This window comes from Grus americana, chromosome 18 (genome assembly GCF_028858705.1).
Source record: "Grus americana isolate bGruAme1 chromosome 18, bGruAme1.mat, whole genome shotgun sequence".
Classification (NCBI taxonomy): Eukaryota; Metazoa; Chordata; class Aves; order Gruiformes; family Gruidae; genus Grus; species Grus americana.
The window spans coordinates 8851104-8870460 of record NC_072869.1 but is presented as its reverse complement, the minus strand read 5'-3'; the positions used below and the strand labels follow the sequence as shown (position 1 = coordinate 8870460).

The 19357-nt window shown below is 55.9% G+C and overlaps 1 protein-coding gene across 3 annotated transcripts in view; it reads right to left on the bottom strand.

Moving 5' to 3' along the window:
- The window catches only part of MGAT5B (alpha-1,6-mannosylglycoprotein 6-beta-N-acetylglucosaminyltransferase B), a 68626-nt gene extending 49616 nt beyond the window's left edge, over positions 1–19010 (bottom strand). For 2 of the 3 annotated variants that reach the window (XM_054846692.1, XM_054846693.1), the window contains exons 1-2: positions 18685–19010; positions 11985–12097 (exon numbers count right to left, since the gene is read on the bottom strand). In XM_054846692.1, the coding sequence (XP_054702667.1) occupies positions 11985–12097; positions 18685–18752 (181 nt within the window). In that variant the 5' untranslated portion in view covers positions 18753–19010. The remainder of the gene's footprint in view (positions 1–11984; positions 12098–18684) is intronic. The other variant, XM_054846694.1, reaches the window with a different exon arrangement.
- Between the last annotated feature and the right edge of the window lie 347 nt (positions 19011–19357).

The window sequence follows — 19357 nt, the reverse complement described above, 5'->3', positions numbered from 1 at the left end:
GTTCCCTCCAGCAAACCAACCCATTTGCAATTAAACTTGTACGGATTTATTATTTTAAGTTATATGGAGAAAATATAGACCTGCTTAGCCAGCGCCCCAGCACAAGGAGCCGCACAGGGAGCTGGCACGCCAGCAGCAGCAATTTGCACCTGGAGGAGTCCACGAAGCAGCTTGGGGGCTGCCAGGGAAGCGGGCGCTTGTGTTTGGCTCCAGTTGCACCATCGATCTGCTGCTGAGCCGCTGGAAATGGTCAGCAACGAAGCAGTTCCCTGGTAATCAGCCAAATTAAGCAGCCTTAAGTCACCGGCTGGTAAAGTAGATTATGTCCCGCCCGCCTGCTATCATCTACCCCCTGGATTTATCCATCTCCTCAGCCACTGCTGTGCAATCAGCAGCAAACGGGCAGCCTCAGGGATGTTTTCACTCCCTCTCGCTGCGCCCACGGGCAGGCAGAGCCCATCAGGCCTCGCTACGCCCTGCACGGCCGGCTCCAGCACCGCGGGGCTGGTGGCCACGAGCCACAACTGAGCTGGGCAGGAGCCCCAGGGCCCTGCTAACGCAGCCGTGCGATAGCAGCAATCGCAACCCTGCCGCGGGCTCGAGAGACCCCCCCCCAGCTTTCCTACAGCCCCCCGCACACCAGCGGTGCCTGGGGGCAAGACCGATGTGCTGCAGAAGTTCTGCTGAAAGCGAGAGCCCGCTGTGCCGTGGCGTGCACGTTGCCCAAAACAGCACCAGCAGACGGGAAGCAATCCCATCCGGCCCCATAAATCGCTCCCACGAGCGCCATGCCACCGCTGCAGCCAGGCACCGCTCTGCCCAGCCCGCTCCCGGACAGCCCCGGCGAAGCCACATCCTTGGGCTCCGCTCTCCTGCGCTGCCATCGGCTTCACGAGCGAAGAGCCATCCTCCGGTCCCCTTCCGCAGCCCCGCGCCCCAGCACGCTGCAGCTCCTTCCCGGGAGGGGGACACCGCACTAGGTTTCATGGAGGAGGTGGGGCAGAGAGAGAGAGGACACGGGGAGGTCCTGAGCAAACCCCAGCGCCCGCCCAAGGGGTTTAGGAAGCAGCCTCCTCCTGCCTGGGAATGGGGGTGCCAGCCCGGTGTCCCCGTACCAACCCCACTGGGTCTGGGGTCTCGCTCCTTCCCTCGGGGCAGCCCTTGGGCTGCGGGACCCCAAACTGAGCCTGCAGAAGGGGCTCCTGCCGCTCCTCCAGACTGCGGCTCTCCATCGCCACCCCAACACGTGTTCACTCCCTATTTCCATATAAATAAGAAAAGGCAGGAAGCTGAGCAATACAAACAGACATTTACATTCACAGGCAGCAGCGTTTCATTACTGCAAGGGGGAGCGTAGGGCTGTTCCCCCCAACTTTTATTACTTCGTACCCCCACGCACACACCAGAGACCGGGTGTCCCCTGTGGGACATGGGGACGGACCCACAAGTCCTGCCAAAAGCCATCACTCTCCAGGCAAAATGAGCTCAGTCACCTCCTCCTCTCCGCAGCAGTCCCAGGAGATGGGCTGGGGGATGGCGAGGAGCTGGGGAAGAGGAGACAAATACACACGACCCCAGTACAAGCTGCAGTTCAGCTTTTATTTAATTTTTTAACCCCATCTTCTTCCTCCTTCTCATCCCCCTTTCACTTTTTTTTTTTTTTAAAGTACCAGCAGGGTATTTTTAGTTGCTCCTCTATTGCCAGCCAGCACTATTTTAAATTGCATTTTAAGCTGTTCTGCAGTGCTCCAAACACCTCACGCTGCAGGCGAGGCTTTCAAACTACAAGTTTAACATCGATTTTAAATTGCTTCCTAAAACACACGGGCTCCAGGGCAGGGCTCGCTCAAGGGCAGTTGCCAGTAGCAAAGCCCAGAGGACACCGGGGCTCCTGGGGCACGGCTGGACCCTGCACCAGGCTGGATGCTCTCAGCACCAGGGGCAAAGCTGGACCCCGGTTTTGCAGCCAGGACCCCCGGCTCCAGGGGATGAGCGGCACGCGCCGGTCCCGCAGCACAGGGGCACCCCCAGAGTGGCTCCACAGACCCAGGGACCCCCTCCGACACCAACCCTTGTTTTGGTTCTTGGTCTTTACAAGAGAGGCATCTCTCCAGCGGCATCAAGTAGTTCTTCTCCTAACGGCCCTTGTTGCTGACCCGGGGAAAATTGTATTATCAGGAGCCGATGCCCCAAGGATTGCAAGAAATCAGCCCAAACCCCTTGGGCAGGGGAAGGATTCGACCTGGGATTTGCACGCCCCACGATCAGCCAGACAAAGGTTTCGGGAGGCTCAGCACCCCCATCGCTCCTCTGGCTCCGCACACCCGGCGCTCGAGCCCACAACCTTATTTACAGCTGCCCCAGAACGTTATGTTTCAGAAACAGAACTCCCTAATTTAACATTTCCAAAATGATTATCATTTCTCCTTCAGCCAAAAATATTGGCCAAACAGTGCCGGGCATCCTGCCACTCTGTTTCCAGGGACGAATAAATCATCCCCTTCCTCCAAACCCATCAGCCTCCGCTGAGCCCAGCGGCCGCATCCTTCCGGCAGCAGCGCGGGGCAGCAGCCCAAAGCAGAGCCCGCAGGAGCCGGGGGCGCTGGCAGAGCCGCGGGATGAACCTCAGCTAATCTCCGCCCAAGCTGAACTGAGCCCTGGTCTCTCGTTTAGGCCAGAGAAACAAATAAATCAGTGGGAAAAACCCACTTTTACAGAGGCTGCTATGGTTCCCACTCTGCTAGTTTTATTTTCTGAAGTACCTGCTGCCTCCAGGGCTCAGGATGAATTTTGATTTAGGAGTGAAAAGGGGTAATAAAAGCATAAAGAGCCATTAACATTCCTCCAGGCCATAGTGGGGCGTTTGCTCATCACATGTTGATGGAAATGCCATTTGACTTCCTTATGAGCTATAGAAAATCAATTAATTGATTTAATCATTCCCTGGGAGTTGCTGCCTATGGAGATAACGGAGTGCCGGGGCCAGCAGGATCCTGCTCCTCCCTCCTCCGACACGGCGGGGAAGGGGCCAGTGCACATCACCGCACCGAGATCTTCATCTCTGCTCCACCACTTTAACACTCGTGAATTCACGCTTCCATTTTCCAATAAGTTTGGTGGCATATTTTTTTCTTCTTTTTAAGCCTGCAGGCATCCAATTCAGGGCAGTGATTGTATCAAACGGACGCTTCTTCAGTAAGAGATGTGTCCCCAGGGTGGATTAAGCCTTAACCGCTACTATGGCAGCCCTTACACCACTTCTTACTCCTCTGTGCCCTGCAAAGCACCAATCTGCATTTTACTCCCCCCGTACATCCCTGCAGAAGCGGGCAGTAACCCCTGGTGTCACGCAGAGCCCCCCCTTTTTATATTTTCCTTATTTTATATTTTCCTTATTTTCACAGCACTCGTTTCCCTGCCTACAACAGCAATTTAATAACAGCAGTAAAGCTTTACACTCCCACTTTAAACTCCTTTTCCAAACGTGGGCTGGAGATGGGAGCACGGCACACACTCACCACCTCCACGGGGGACCGAAGCGGGATGGCCCATGGGGACACCAGAAGCAGCAGGCACGGGACAGGACGCAATGCTTCTAATCAATCCCTACTTTCTCCACCCAAGCAAAGCAATGGTCTGCCCCCCCCCAAAATCCAGATTAAGGACACCGCTGTGTTGCCCGTAGGGGCGCAACCCCAGCACCAGCCTCTCGGTACTCGCACCCTGGGGTGCTGCACGGGGTGTAGGGGAGCAGCTGACACCCACAGTCACTCCCAGCAGCACCCATCACCAACAGTTATTCCTTGGCACAGAGCACCACTTTAACCTATAATTAAAGAAGCCTCTCCATACTAAAGAGGAAGAGCAGAACAAGTCATTATTGCTGCCACTTGCAGTGTTATCTGCTTAAGAGGGGTCTCCATTAACCCCCTTATCCCCACCGACGCTTGGACAACGAGGAAGCGAGAGAGTGGTCCTGAGCGGCGGGAGCTGCCAGAACACAGCATCTCTGGGCAAGCCGGAGAGCTGGCCCCACTGCCCCAGCATTTCTCCAGGGAAAGAAAAAGCAAAAGCCCATCTTCCCCAGCACGGCTCTTTGCCATGGAGGTGCTCCCAGTACCGACCAGCTCAGCGTGACACCGACCAGGCAACTTTTTGCATCAGCTGGCTGCTCCAGCCTCCGAGGCTCCTCGAGCGGCTGTGGATGGGACGGATGCAGCGAGGCTGGAAACGAGCCCCAGGCACCGAAGAGCCACGCAGCACACTCCTCCCCATGGGTGTCCCCTGGCTGGCACCCCTCCCATGGCCCACAGGCTGCAGGAGACTCTAATCCAGCTCCGGATGCGGCAGCAGAAAAACTTAAGCCCTGGGGACGTGCAGGATCCGCGTGTCCCAGCTGGTGCCAGGGAGGTGACACGCACCCGCTCACCCACACCCTCGCCACGGGGATCCAGGGAAACGCTCCGGATAACAGCCCCACGGGCACTGCGGGAAGACGGGATCACAGAGGGGAACCTCCCGCTGCCTTTCGAGAGGGTTTTGCATAAGCAGCTTCTGGATCGAGATGATGGGAACAGCCTCATCCCTCCGCCTGGACAAGCATCCCGTCCGCTGCCTGCGCCGTTTGGTGAGACGCGCTCAAGCGGCAGATCCTGACAAGCTGCTTACGAGCCGCTGCAGACAGTTATCCAGAGCGGCTCAGCAGACAACATCAAAACATAACAGAAGCAGCCCGGGAGAGGGTTATAACTCACTCGGGAAGAAACTGGGAATAATTAGCGCTGAGTTTGCACAGCGGAGTCTGCCCGGCTCCTTCGCTCGCTCTGCCCGTGTTCCCCCGTCACTGTCACTTGGTTACACGAGTCTTTGCAACCGGTTCTCCTGTCGCCTTCACCGTGCATTAAAGGCAGCAAGATAAATGTGTAAGTCGTATGATTTTTTGAAAGCAAAGGGAATGTGAGCATCTCTGGAACCGTACATTCGTGCGCCACGTCTCAAGGAGGCAGCAGCCCAAGCTCTCGCTCCCAGGTGCTCTCTCCAGCAAGGTCAGGTAAGAAAAGGGGCTGCCAAAGCCATAAGCAACTCTCGGGTATTTTGCCCAACTCAAGCTCCTGTCAGAAGAGCTACGTGCACTGCCAAGAGGAAAACTGAGGAGCAGACTGGGATCTGTCACAAGTGGCAGTGACCAGAGTTTGCAAATGGGTCCGGAAATTACCTTTCCCAAGAACGGGGGGAACTGGGATGTGGGCACGAACACATCTGTGTTTTGCTTTAAAGCGCCTTCGGGCCGAGCAGCACCTCGCCGCAGCCAAGGACCTTGCAGGCAAAGCCGAACCAAGCCGTCCCCTCCTCTGCTGTCCTCCCTCGCCACGAGCCACACGCAGGGGGTAAGCAGCGGGTCAGGCTCACGCACGAAGACCTCCTTCTCTTCCCCTCCCAGCACGGCTGACTGCAAGGGAGGACAACAGAGTTCTTCAAGCTCACTCTGATCGTTAGCAAATCTGAGCTTGACCTTTCTGCATCTTCCGTGAGAACAAATGGCAACAGTACCTGGCTACGCTAACCCAGCCGGGATGCTGCTGGAGCAGAAGGAAAACCAGCAGAGACAGGAGCAGGAGCAAAGGACCCCTCCGAGGAGATCATGTAGGTTCTCACGTTTCTATTTGGCCTCTTTGCTCCACTCCTCGGGGAGCCGTTCGAGGGATTAAACTAACATGAGATCCCATTGCTTCACGGTACTATGACTCTGGAACGGCAAAGATGCCCTGCAAAACCCCGAGCAACCTTCACCATTATCTTCTGCAGCGCAATTCCCACTCCTCCACCCGCCTCCGCCAGCATCCCTCTGGAGAGAAACAGAAGCCACAAACACCAAAGTATTCAGCTGTGCTGCACAGCCCAAAACAATCTCCCCGCTCTCTCTTCTTCTGTGTTCATTGATGGAAGAAATTACTTTAAACAGGTGAGACTCCAGGAACTGGAGCAAGCAACAGCCGCGGGAGATGCAGAGCACTCCAGTAGCTGGAACACAGGAGGGGTGCTGGGTTTGGGGAGACCAGGGCAGGATTTCTGCCAGGTGATGTTAAGCACCATTCCCAGTGCAACGTGCCTTGCCTGTTGTCTGCTGGACCTCTCCTGAGAGCCCCGTATCCCAACGCAATGAGACGGAGCCATTCTGACGCCCCAGGAAAGCGGCGCTGCTCAGATTCGCCCACAGCCTGCATCCAGGACAAGACGTCCCAACCCAGCAAGGGGGGACTTCCCCAGCAGGCTTTCTCCGTAACTTTTCCACATTTATTTTTCTTTCCCTGCAAAATGAAAGTGAATGACCAAATCGCAGCGGCTTTTGCAGCAGAAGCTGTTCTCTGGCCTCCTGCACTTCTGCTGTGCTGCAGAGCAAGGAGAGTCCCCCCAGGCCACGGCGGTTTCCACTGCCCAGCCGCAGAAAGCCCGTGTGGTGCAGGACTGGGAACCCCCCCAGCCCACGAGCTGTTTAATATCCCATCGGGGTCCGTGTCCCGCAGCCTCGAGGAGATCAGACCCCAAAATGCATCTCAGCAACCTAGGACAGGGTGCAACAGCCTTGCGGAGGATGCGCTTCACCACGGCTCACTTGCGTTTTCCAGCCTGTGCTCTAAAATCAGCTCTCCCCCACCCTTGTCCTTCCTTCGTCCCCTGTCCCCACCGATCCTGTTTCCAAAGCGGTTGAGGAAACACAACGCAGGAGCCCGACTGTGGTCGCCAACAAGAAACCAGCTGGAGATGCTGCTGGGAGCCTGTTTTGGGGTGGAAAAAGGCAGGTGCTGAGCTCTCAAGCTGAGCACCAATCCAGGCAGGAAACACTTGAAAACGGGTTGAAAAGACAGTTATGGGAACAGCAAACACACAACTCCAGTGCTCAGCAAACCACCACTTCCCAAAGGCATCGAGATTCAAGGACCTCAGCACGAGAACTGCTGTTGCAGCACACAGACCCCAAGCACTGAGATATCTATATCTATACGAACCACTCAAAGCACTCGTATTAAAGTGCCACCAAGGTCAGCTGAAATTAAATCAGAGCCCTCTTGCAAGAATCAGCAGCCCACAGCAAGGGCAGAGCTCGGCTCCAGCCATTTCGGGACATCGGGACCTGTCCTACACATCCCCCCTGGACCTGCAGCAAATTCCTCCAGCACCTCGTACCCTACCATACAGAAATCAACAGCAGGAGAAATCAGAAGTCTTTCCATTTTTTAAACTAGCTACAGCAGTTGCAGGCAATATTCCAGCCACATCTAATCGCATTTTAACACTTAATAACCTATTTTCCTCCGCTAATCCCCTGCAGCAGCAAGCTCCACCAGCGGGATGTACATCACCGCCAAAAGCAGAGGGACTGCTGCCGAATCCCTCCCCAGCCGCACCGCAAGCACCACGATTAAAGATTTTGGTGCTTTTTCAGGATCAGTCCCCTGCCCCAAGACAGCTTGACTCCAGCAGTAAAACAAAACCAAAAGAAAGATGCTTGGGGGAAAAAAAAAACCCCAAACATTTTAAATTCTAAAGAAGAGGAGAGAAGAGGGCACCGAAGACTCAGTGTCTCGAGTCTAGAGTCCTTCCCAAAGCATCTCCCACACTCAAAATTTATAGACTTGTCTGTTGTCTTTTTTTATCTCGATCTTTGTTTGTAGAACAAATTCTCTCGGTGGCCATTTCAAAACAAAGGAACCTTTGTCTGTGTTTACTTGACAGCAGCGGATTAGGATAAAATAACTTGCATTTCAGAAGGGGTTTTTTATTTATTGTTAAGATGCAAAGCCTCTGCTGCATCGAATCACCAAGCAGAGAATCCATCTGAGGAATGATTTCTGGCACGCACCGAGAAACTTGGCTTTTGGAGACAGCCTCCGAGAAGGGGACTCACATATAAAAATAAAATTAAAAATGAGATTAACTTTTGGACTGTGACATTATCCATTTCTCCTCGCCATGCTCCTGCCTCACATCTATCTTCATTTTGGTCTTGATCGGCTGCTCGCACAGTTCAGAAGCCAGGAAAGCTCTGGGCAAGTCTGGGGCGTTTTCATAAGCTTCCCCTTGGATTGCAATACCCGAGGTTCAGTGCTGGCCTGGTCAGGACACCCAGGGAGAAACAGGAACAGCCCCAGCCTGGACTGGGCCACGACCCGTCAGCTTTACCACTTATCCACAACCCAACAGGATTTCTCCAATGCAAATGATTTTTTAAGTGCTCGGGTGCTGGGTTTGACCCCCCCGCTCCTTGCAGCCACCCCAACCCTGCAGGCATTTAAACGCGCGGGCAGCGCCGCTTGCAGAGCATCGCTGCTGAGCCCGGCGGGACACGCGGAAACAAGGACCAGAGCAAACAGCCACGAAAGCCGGGATCCCCCCCCCAGGGAGGAACCGCAGGAGTGGACACGTGCTGGGCACAAACTTACCCGACTAAATACACCAGCTACGCTGGTAAAGCAGCCCGCGCCAGGGTGTATGGGGAGAGCATGCTGCCAGCTTGCAACACAAAATTAATCAATTAATGAATAATGCTCGAAAGGGCCCGTTAAACCCGATGCTTCAATGAGCCGATGCAGAGAGGAGAGCGGCAGCAGGGACCAGGCGCCTTCCCCAGGCAGGACCACCAGTGCGCTCCAGAGGGTTTCGCGCTGGGAGCCCAGTCCCAGGAGATATTCAAGCCCGTGCTTCAACACACGGCAAACCTGAGGCCGCACACCCAATAACTCCTCCGAAAGCAACGGCCCTGAAATTGTCCAGGTTTGTGCGAACGCTGGCCCGATTCCCACCATTACTCACATCAAGAGCTAATCAGCCCAGTAAAATTAACCTGCTCCTTTGAGCTCGTCTTCAGACCAGCATTGTGCGCTTAACGGCAACGATAACAGCCAGCAATATTTCTTGGGTTTCCTTGGGATCCATAACGCATGTTAATTAAATGCCAGTTTGTTATTCAAACAGACCTATTGAGACTTTGCGGCACTAATCAGCACCACAGCCATTTCTGTTCCCAGCAACCCGCACCGACTTCGACGTGCATTCAGCGCTCCTCCACGTGAGCTCAGCATCGCCCCAGCCATCCCTTCCCCGACCTCCTGCTCCAAGCGGAGCAGACCTGGGGGTCAGACCGAGCTGCCCACAGCCTCCCATCAGCCAGATGGCTTCTGAAAGTCTCCAAGGATGGAGTTTCCCCACCTCACCAGCTTCCCGGAGGCTTTGACTCCCCATTTCCCAGTGGCACCGGTGAGGTTGCCCAGCGTACATCATCCCTCCTGCCTCTTTCCACAGGTGCGATAGTCGAGTTTCCCAGCCTCCCCCAACAGCCACAGCCTTTCAAAGGTGACAGAGAGGGGTTTGCAGTGACATTGGCCGGCTCCTGTCCAGCTCCAGTCTTGTACATGCCCTGAGGTCTTGGTCCTGCTCCGCTTTCGGGGTCTCTCACCCCGTGCAGCAGCGTGCAGGGCGCCCTGCTGAGAACAGCTACATCACCGTGCAGGACGGCCAGTCCCTACGTACCAGTATCACGGGAAAGGCTGAACCCCAACAGCCTGAACCCGGTGTTAAAGAGCCAGGAAAAGCCTCTCAGGTTATGGCTGCCAAGTCCCGGGGACAAAGAATATAACCTTCTTCCAAAATGGCATCCTTCCTCCGGAGACAGAGAGAGGATGCTTCGTGTTTCAAAACAGTGCGTGAGACGACAAATGAACCAAATCTTCCCCAACAAGAAACACAGCAACAGCCAAATTTGCAGCAATTCATCTGGAAGCAATACCTTGCTTGGCAAATCCACCCAATAAAGGAAAAAAAATAAAATGGTTTTACATTGAATTTCTGAGCTTCCTAACAAAGCAGGACTTGCCTTAGCCAGTCTCTTGCCTTAAGAGACCAAAAGCTTGAAAAATTAGAGGACCTAGGTCATAATTCATTTGTTTTCTTCTTTAAATGAGTCCAACCAGCCGTTATCAAAAGGGACATCCAGACCCACGCAGCCTCGGAGCAAAGCAGCGGGCATCTCTCCTGGCCAGCAAGGCAGGCGCTCGAGCACACCCCTTAGCAGAGCCAGATTTTGCTCAGATGCAATAAGGTGAATCCGTTTACACACCCTGATTTAATCACCTAAAGCAGTAAGCGTGGAGGATTCTGAGGTGCGAGAGCCTGAAAAATGAGGTTTCTTTTGATCCAGCTCCAGGACGGCGCTGACATTGTGCCCAGTAAACAAGAGACACGCAAGGATGGGGATCAGCAGGCTCAAAGATCTGGGTTAAATCGATGACAAGAATAAGGATGGGAAAAGCTATTCCACTCCAAGGCATCCAGAAAGGGCATAAAGCAGCTGAATAATTGTCTCGTTGCCATCATTTCACCACAACTTAGAGTCCTCGGGGTGGGACCAGGGGCTTCGGCAGGTTTCTGGAAACCTTTGCTGCTGTTTGCAGCACGACCCGTGCCACCTCTCAGCTCGGGCTGGTCCCACAGCGAGTCAGTCCCTGCTTGCCTTTCTTCTAGTTCTCTGCAAACTCCCCGGGGACACGGGGGCTCTCCCGGGACAGCAAGCAGCTGTAACAAGCGACACCTTTTATTCCGAACTTGGGAATCTTTTCAGGACCCACGCCCTCAGAAGCCAAGTTTGGAGAAGGTGGTGGTCCAGGGGCTTCTGCCCACCCTCCTCAGGTGCTGCTGCTCATCCCAAGAAGGAAGAAATCCCCCGGGAGCTGCGCTTGGCACAGGGACATCGACACAGCACCCACCCTTTACCCTGACCGTGGCAAAACATGCAGAAAATACCGAAAAGCACTGATCCTGCAACCTGCTCAGGCTGAGGTCAGCCAAAGACCAGTCCCTTGGAGAAGGGGCTTAATGGAGTCGGTGATGGGAATAATTAGGGGAGCACAGGGGGAGAAACGCCAGCCGCCGTGTGCTCCATCCACGGGGGAGAAAACAAAGCCAGCTGCCGCAGGCTGCACATTAATCTCTCTGAAAGTCAACTAAGCAGTTTACAAGCACCATACAACTTCTGAAAACCATCACTTTAGTCCTCTCCTTCTGCAGGAAAGCAACTAGCACTTCTTCCAGCACTGCAAGGAAAGGATTTAATGTCCAAAAAAATCTCATTCCGGGCAGGGTTGGAGAGCTCAAATCCCTCCACGCCTTCGGTACGGAGAAGACCACAGTAGCCTGACCGAGCCTATCTCACCCTGCTCACCAGAGCTCAAGCTGGGCATTGCCCTCTGCGCAACTCAGTCGTGCTGTTCCAGGCTGGGACCGCAAAGGGAAAGGCAGGGCGAGTTCAATTCAGTGCAGCAGCGTCGTCCCACAGCAAGGGCAGGACACGACCCTCCCACCACAGAAGCTGTCTCCTGAGCCGACTGCATATCTCACCAAAAAAGGTGTTTTAAAAAAATGTAACAGAAAGCATGCTTGCTAAAAATCAGACTATTTCTCTTCTACATTTCAGTACCTCCATGAAACCACAAAGACCTTTTATTTTCCCACCCCTAAGGAACAATTTCCACTCCCTGTGGACCAAAACTGCCCAAAACCACAGAGCCCTCCAAGCACGCGAGCCAAACCCTCAGCACGTCAGACCGGGTGCAGCCCGCACGACCCACACCACTGCCAGCGGTTGAATCCCGTCAGCCCCAGTCACCGGTGTTTTCCCATCCCTCTGCTGCTAGCCAGGGTCAGCATCCACACTCCAGCACGCACGTCCCCACCGTGCCTGTACACCTCTGGATGCGAATGCGTCAGGTTTTAGCCACGGGGCTGCAAAGCGCCCCATGCCACGGCAAGAAGGGCCAACAGGACCCTGAGCCATCCCAACATCCCTGAAACGGGTCAGGAGGGAGCCTTGGGAACGGAGGCATCCGAGCACCATCCTCCCTGCATCCCTGGTGCTCGTCAGCTTGGCTGGAGCACGCGCGTGGGCGTCACCGAGCATCACGCGGGACAGACAGGCACAGAACCACGCTTACCTTCGGTCCGGATGGTGAAGGGCGAGTCCCCCAGGCGCTTGGCTGAGAACTGCCCTCCCAGCGACGTCATTAGGAAGCACAGGGTGAAAAATCCAATACCCAGCACGAATATCCTGTGGGAGGGAAAGCAGAGCTGTAGCGAGGTGTGACGAGGAACTGGCTCGCTCCTGGGACAGCCCCACCACTCTCTGCCCCCCTGGGGTAACCCCTCCGCACAGCAACAGGGGCTGCTTTGTTCTGGGGTGTCTGGAAGAGGCAACCGGGACAATCCCTGCCTCCTTCCAGCTGCTCCATCCCCGCGGCTCACCCCATCCAGTCCAGACAAGGAGCATCTCTGCAGCCCCAGTCCCTCACCAGTGCACACCAGTACCTCACCCCAACCACGGCCAGACTCACACACGCTTCACGAAGACCCCCGAGATGCTTCTGCCCAAACCTTGGCACTGAGCAGGGGTGTTTTGCCTGACAACACCCTCCAAAACCCCTGCAGCCTTGAGAGGGAGCAGAGGACGTGCACCGTAGGTGGGAAAGCTAAGCCAGACCACGACTGCCCTTACGATCCACTAGATCCAGCCCAGACCACAGGAACCACTACAATAAACAATACCCATTCTCCTCCTGGGAGAGTCCAGAGAAAGGAGAGACCTTGTACCTTCCCTTCCTCCCAAAGGAGCTAAAAAATAAACCTTTTTTTTAAAAAAAAAAAAAAGGTCTTTTGTTCCCCCGTAACTAGGCCACCGGTATTTGCCATTGTGTCCGGCATCGCCTGCGCGGCGCGGGCAGCCCCGTACACAGCAGGACCAGGAGGGACCCGTGCTAGCCGCACACACAGCGGCCTGGGACCATCTCATCGCCGCTTTGTTCGTCCGGGCTGGCAGGAAAGCGGCTCCCGCAGGGATGCACCGGGCAGGATGCCGACCCACACGTCGCTCCCAGCCGAGCTCGTGGTCACCTCCAGCTGCGAGACAGGCAGGAGCTCTCAGCGCTGCTCCTATTCAGGCCAAATTCAGGCCAGTAACTTTTTGAGGGGGATGAAAAGGCTGAAGACAGCACCTCCGTGCAAGCAGGAGGGTTATTGTGCGTCAGGGAGCAGAAAGCCAAGCCTTCCCGTTTCCCCGGCGTGCAAACGGAGCACGCTGCGCCGAGGGACAGACGCCTGGCCTCTTTCCACTGCTCAGAGGTGCCGCCGAGCCTCCGTGGAGGTGCAGCCTCCTCCAACAGGCACAGGGGCAAAGCTGCGGCAGAGCCACAGCCAGGGGCCGCGCACAACAGCTCCCGGAGCCGGGGCCGTACCGGGGATCTCGGCCGGCCAAACCCAGGGAAAATTTCGAGGAAAAGAAGACAAGACAACTGCCAGCCAGCCTTGTGAAACAACGGGTTTGTCTTCAAATAGATAAATCCTGTGCGGGATAGGGAGCTGAGCAAGACCCTAGGGGTGCCCGCTGACATTTCTCAGCACCCCCGAGCCCAAGGGAAGCAAACCACCGAGGACGGGAAGCGCTAACTCTCCTTTACAAGTTCACAGCATTGTCTGCAGGGCTCGGGAGCCACGCACAGAAACACAGCGCAGCTGCCCAACACCAAACCCAGGCTTTTCCAGAGAAAGGCTTGCAAAGGAATGCCGCTGCCCTCCATCTAATCGTTACTGTGTAGTTAAAAGGCAGAGAATTAGGAGCCAGCCATTAAGTCCCAGCTACAACATGCCAGCATTACAATTATCTGTTGCTGGAAAGGGCTGGCAAATAAAGTAACTTGCTCCAAAGCACTCGTTAGCTACCGGAGATGTTGTGCAGAGCTGAAGTACAGCATCAAGCAGCTCAAGAAGGACTGAGCTTCCCCAAGGAGATCTGCTGGAGGAGCTCCCAGGGCAGGTCCCTGCTGCTCCAGCACAGCATGACCAGGTTTCCCCTGGCCAGAGAGGCTCCTGGGCAAGACACGGTGCCTTCACGGGACCGCATGGGCTCCCCACCTCCATCCCACCAGCTCCGATGATGCTCTCACACAGCTGATGCACACCTGAGCCCCAGACCCAGGGCAGCTTTGCTCTCAGCATCAAGCAGCTCAAGAGCAAAGGGTCTCCTCTGCCTGCTCCAAGGAGGATCAGCCCTGCCCACCGCAGACGGGCATCTAACCCCCGTCTGTCCCCCTGACTCCCATGAAATGACCCTGCCCCATCCCCAGCTGGGTCCCAGCAGATCAAGGTCACCTGGCCAGAGGCTCTGAACAAGCAGCACGGTGCGGCTCCCGATCCTCTTCTTACCTCCCTCCTAATCAAGAGAAAAAGCAACACCCTGGGCTCATCAGCATTAACGAGTTCTGTGAGCAGCACACTCAACCCAGTGCAAACACTCACTGACCCTTCTGGAGACCCGCAGCCAGGCGCCAGGACAACTGACCCACCGCGGAGAGGGGACACTCAAGTGTCAAATTATCACTCAAATTATCTGGCATCCCTGTGCAGGCATTCCAGGAGTGAAGCAGCTCAAGCCCCTTTTATTATTTCTGAATGAGCCTGCCCTGAGGGGCAGAAAGCAGTTTAAACAAGCTATAAAAAGCATCGTGCACTTTGCTAATCCAGCCTCCTGTCCCTGAAGGTCTGGCTGTAGGCACAGCCGGCATGCCCTACAAGCAGCCGCCAGCAGAGCACAGCCATCCCCTCCCCGGCAGATGCTGATGAACCATCAAAGCTGTGGCATCTGCACGTGGAGATGGCTACGGACCTCAGCCCCTCTCCCAAAGCAGACCTCGGAGAAGGGTTTCCAGAGAGCTGTGGTCCAGCTCCGGCACGGGGTTGATTGCAGAGGCGGCAGAGCACCCCTGACGCCGCAAAGCAACGCGGTGTCCCATAAATTGCTTGGGGAAGGGGTGATGTGGGGACATTGGCCCGTTCCCATTATCACATCCTGCGCCCAGCCACGCAGCGCTGGGTCCGGAAGAGACTCTCGGGAATGCGAGGCAGGGACTGCAGCACCCATCTCAGCCTTGGGGGGATGAATTTGTCCTTAGAGCAGGAGAGGGGGAAAGCTGTCTGCCGTGGCACCTCCCTGGCAGGAGAGGACAACAGCACAGCGGAGAAGGCACAAGCTGAAGGAGGAGGTCAAAGCCCAGCTGTGCCCCAGGACCGAGGGTCCTCCCTGGGAGCACACCACAGTACAAAACCCACCCAAAGGCCCCATCCTGCTGCCAGTTGCCTCTTCCCCCAAGGGGCATTTTAACAAAGCATCACCTGATTAAATAATCAGAGCTGATCCTGCTCCTCGCTCTCACCCCTCCTATTGACAATATCTTCATCATTATGCAAGACCTTGTTTACGCATTTTAATCTTCATAATTATACTCTGTCAAGGAGTGAAACACCGAGAAGAAAGAAAAAAAGGAAGGAAAGAAAAAGAGCAAGTAAAGAAAAAGATTCAAAGGTGATCTGTGCTCTAGCATCTCATTAGGAGACAAAACCTTTTTGATTTTGACTGGATTACAGAGAGAGTGGGGGAGATGCAGGATGTTTTTTTCCTAAGAAAAGAGGGATCAGAGCCTAACCAGAATGAATGTGCCTAGGAGAGAAGCGGATCCAGCCCAGCAGCAGTGCTCCAGGGAGCAGGGAGGTTGCAGGGATGGGCTCTCAGCCTGAGGACCCTGTCTCCTTCACTTTATGCTGATCTTCTCCAGGTGAATAAAAACGCTTGACCCAGCCTTAACTGCATGGAAACTCCTTGTGCAGAAAACAAATACCATGAAGGAGGTAAAGCATACCAGACCCCAGATCTTCCAAATTGCCCATCAAATGCACTGGGTCCTCTGCCCTCAAAATCAAGTCTCACTCACTGAAGACCATGGAGCTCCAATGACCAAATAACATCTACTCTGCATGCTGGCTTTGCCTGTCATCCCACATCACGTTTAATTTGTCGCCTGGGCATGGTTCTGGTGCCAAGTCCCTCTCCACACCCTCCCCAAACTGAAATGTTTACAGCTCTGGGTTCTGGCTTGGTGCCCAAAAGAGAAGGAAGCCAAATTCTCCAAGTCTTTAGTAAAAATTGGAAGTGATGCCCCAGTCATTGAAGATTTTGGCCCATGGAACCGAAAGCTGGATGCGGGCAGGAGGGTCTGAGTGATGAGCTGGGAGGCGATGGGGGGAGGAAGGCCAGCAGCACCCAGCGGAACGGGGCTGCGACACTGCGTCTGTCTGACACAGTGCTGCATCACCCAGCTGGGACCTACGGGGAGAGTATTATGCAGGTACACGGGGAACCCAAGGGCTACAGGGAAAGGTAATATCTTTTATTAGACAGGTTTTCAACACCCAAGTCTCTTGATCCCAAAAGCTGAGCCACAATCTCCAACAGCAGCAGCCAGGCTAATAAAAGATGCTCCCTCTCCCGCAAACCTTGTTTTGCTCAGAGCCCAACACCATCGCGGCACTGTCGAAATGGTGCTCAGCCACAGGAATCTTCCTCCACAAAGAGGACCACAGTGAATTCTCTTACTGGCCAATGTTATAGACACAAGAAAAGCCTGGCTTTGGCTTCCAGCTGACAAACTTGCCTGAACTCCCCATGTTGTGCAAAACCAAGAGCTGGGTAAGCTGGACCAGGGCTCCACAGTGAATTCTTGCCTGAATCTGGCACTGTCACAAACTAAATGCCCTGTGGTGCTGAGATGAAGTCAGAGCCATCCTTGGATATTTTTACAAACCATTCCTACACTGATTTGCTCTCTCCCTCTCCTTCCCATTTGCTGCAGGTGCTTTCGCAGCTCAGGGCTTTGCATTGCTTTGCTAAGCATGTCTGGAGCGTGCTTAATGAAATGTTTTGGTGCAAAGGGTCAGGTTTCCTCTTCTCTGTTTGCTGATGGCACCGCTGCCAGGCGCCTACACCAGGCAGAGGATCACACCATGGGCTTCGATAGAGCAGCGAGGCTTTGCCCAGCCAGCAACGAGCACCCAAATTACAGGACCCATCCTGATTGCTAGTATCTTCTCTCACTCCTAAAGGTAGTCCCTGATTTACATCAGCTGAGAAGATGATGTGCTGATTTTAGGGGAGCAGTGCTGATTTGCACTGGGTTACGGCTGGAGTGGCACAGTGCCAACGCTTGCCCACACTGGGCTGGGAGCAAGGTGACACAGGACCACGACATAGAGGGGTCAGGCTCGGCATGACACCAACATGGAGGAGATGCAGAGCTGCACGCTGTGGGGCAGGTAGGAGAGGGTCTCATGAATAGCATTCTCCTCTCACACAGGGAAAGCCCAACTGGTTAACAGGGTAACCGTGCTAGTTCCAGTGGCACCCTTACTGGTCTACACTGGTTTGAGAGCAGAAGCCAGCCCAGGGCACACAGACAGGACCATGCAGGTGCTCTGCTATAGACACCAGGGACCCTCCAGCCTGGTGCTGTCCCACCATCACAAACCCCTCATCCACGCACATCCTCATCTCTAGTGGGACATCGTGACGACCCTACAACTCACTCCCTGCACTCCCCCAGCCTGATCCCAGGTCACCGCTGAAAATGGTCTTCCCCTGCCCTGGGAGTGATGGCCAGGGCACGGAGGAGAGCAGTGCTCAGGCCAGTCACTTCCTCACCACGGACTTCAAACCTACTTAAGAAAGCAAACAGCCAAGCAAAGAGCGTACCCCTGGGGTGCGTGTGTCCTTCCCACCTCTCTCACAGTCATTTCCCACCCCACGCTTGGAGCAAGCCCGAGCCGTGGGGACCCCTCCTGGCCCTGCTCCACCACCACTTTCCAACATCGCCTTGGCCCAGTCCCCCAGCCCCAGGGCACTGCCGTGGGATCCAGCAGCAGGAATCCCTCCAGGCAAGCGGCACAGAGGCCGGCGACTCCAGGGGAGAGGCAGGCAACATCTCCGAACCTGAGCACAAGCGAGCAGCGCAAGCACAGCCCCATCTTCCTTCCCAGCTCCAGGTGGGAGCCTGGGCTAAGCAAGAAGGCAGCAAGCAGATCCCTCCAGTGATCCCCAACCCCCAAACACAGCGGGGAGCGCTGGCATCCACCAGGCTGGGCTCACCCCACCCTGTGCTTTACACCCCCTGCACTTTCCCCTTCTGTGGGTTTCTGGTTCCTCTCCCCATAGTAAAACCAAGCAGTTACCGGTATCTCCCACATGTCTCGAGCCTGAGAGCAACCAAAGCGCATCTCGGTGACATAAGGAAGCTGGAGAGCAAGGACTGGAAGGGGAAAGCGAATGCATGGAAGCAAAAATGGGGAGAGTTACACCAAGGGGAAGAAATCAATAGGTGGGCACAGGCGTGCTGGAGCCGGAGGGTTTCAGGCTTGGATATCAAGCCAGCCCTGCTGCCAGTTCAGGGTGCGTTTCAAAATCCCCATCAGCACGAGTGGATTTAAACCTGAGGAACCGATTGCCCTGTGAGCACCAACATCTCTGAGACACGTATTCAAAAAGGCAGCAGCAAACAGCCCTGTAAGTAACCCCCAAAAGATACAGCCGTGAGGAGCGAACTGGGAGCCACCAGACAGCGAGCGCTGCAGGACCAGCACGCTGACCTGCGGGCAAACTTGCCTGGATCCCTGACATCCTCATCTGGGCTCAATCCCTCCCCACGGCGAGCCACAGCCCCCCCACGCAAAATGTGCTCCGACAACCGCTTCCCACCGCGCAGGGACCGAGCAAGGCGGGGGGGAGAGCCGGGAGGAGGGACAGGAAAATACCAACTTTACCTAAAGGGTCTCAAGGTGACGAGGCATCTTCTGACCATTATCTTCCCATCCGCGTTGACTGTGATCATCGTTCAAAGTTGCGGGGGGAGCGGGGAGGGGGTGGCTCCCCGCACTCCCCCCCCCCCCCTCACCGAGGCAGCAAGCGGGGCTCAGCGGGCGGAGCGCGGGGCTCCGCGGGGGCGCATGGCGGGGCGCGGAGCGGGCGCGGAGCAACCTCCCCGCCCGCCCTAGCCCTACCCGCTGCCGGCCGAGCCCATTGCCGGGCCGCTCCGCTCCGCGCAGCCCGTGCGGGGCACCGCGCCCTGCCCTGCCCTGCCCTGCCCCGCTCCGCGCTGCTCCGCGCAGCCCCGCGCAGGCAGCTCCGCCCCGCACCGCCCCGCGGAGGCTGCGCCGGGCGCGGCGTGCCATCTAGCGGCAGCCCGGCTCTGGAACGGGGGTGGCCCGGGCTGGGGGGGGGAGCGTATTCCCGGGGGCAGGGGGGTGCTGTGCAGAGGGCGGCTGCCCCCGCGGGCGGAGGGGCGGTTTTTGCGGGGGAGGATGGCAGTTTCGGGACGGGGAGGGAGGCTGCGTCCCGGGGCAGGTGACAGCCCCCGGCGTGGTGACTTCGAGAGCCGGGGGTGGCCCTTTTTTTGGGGGGGGGAGTCATGCCAGAAACGCCACCGTGCAGCCCCCG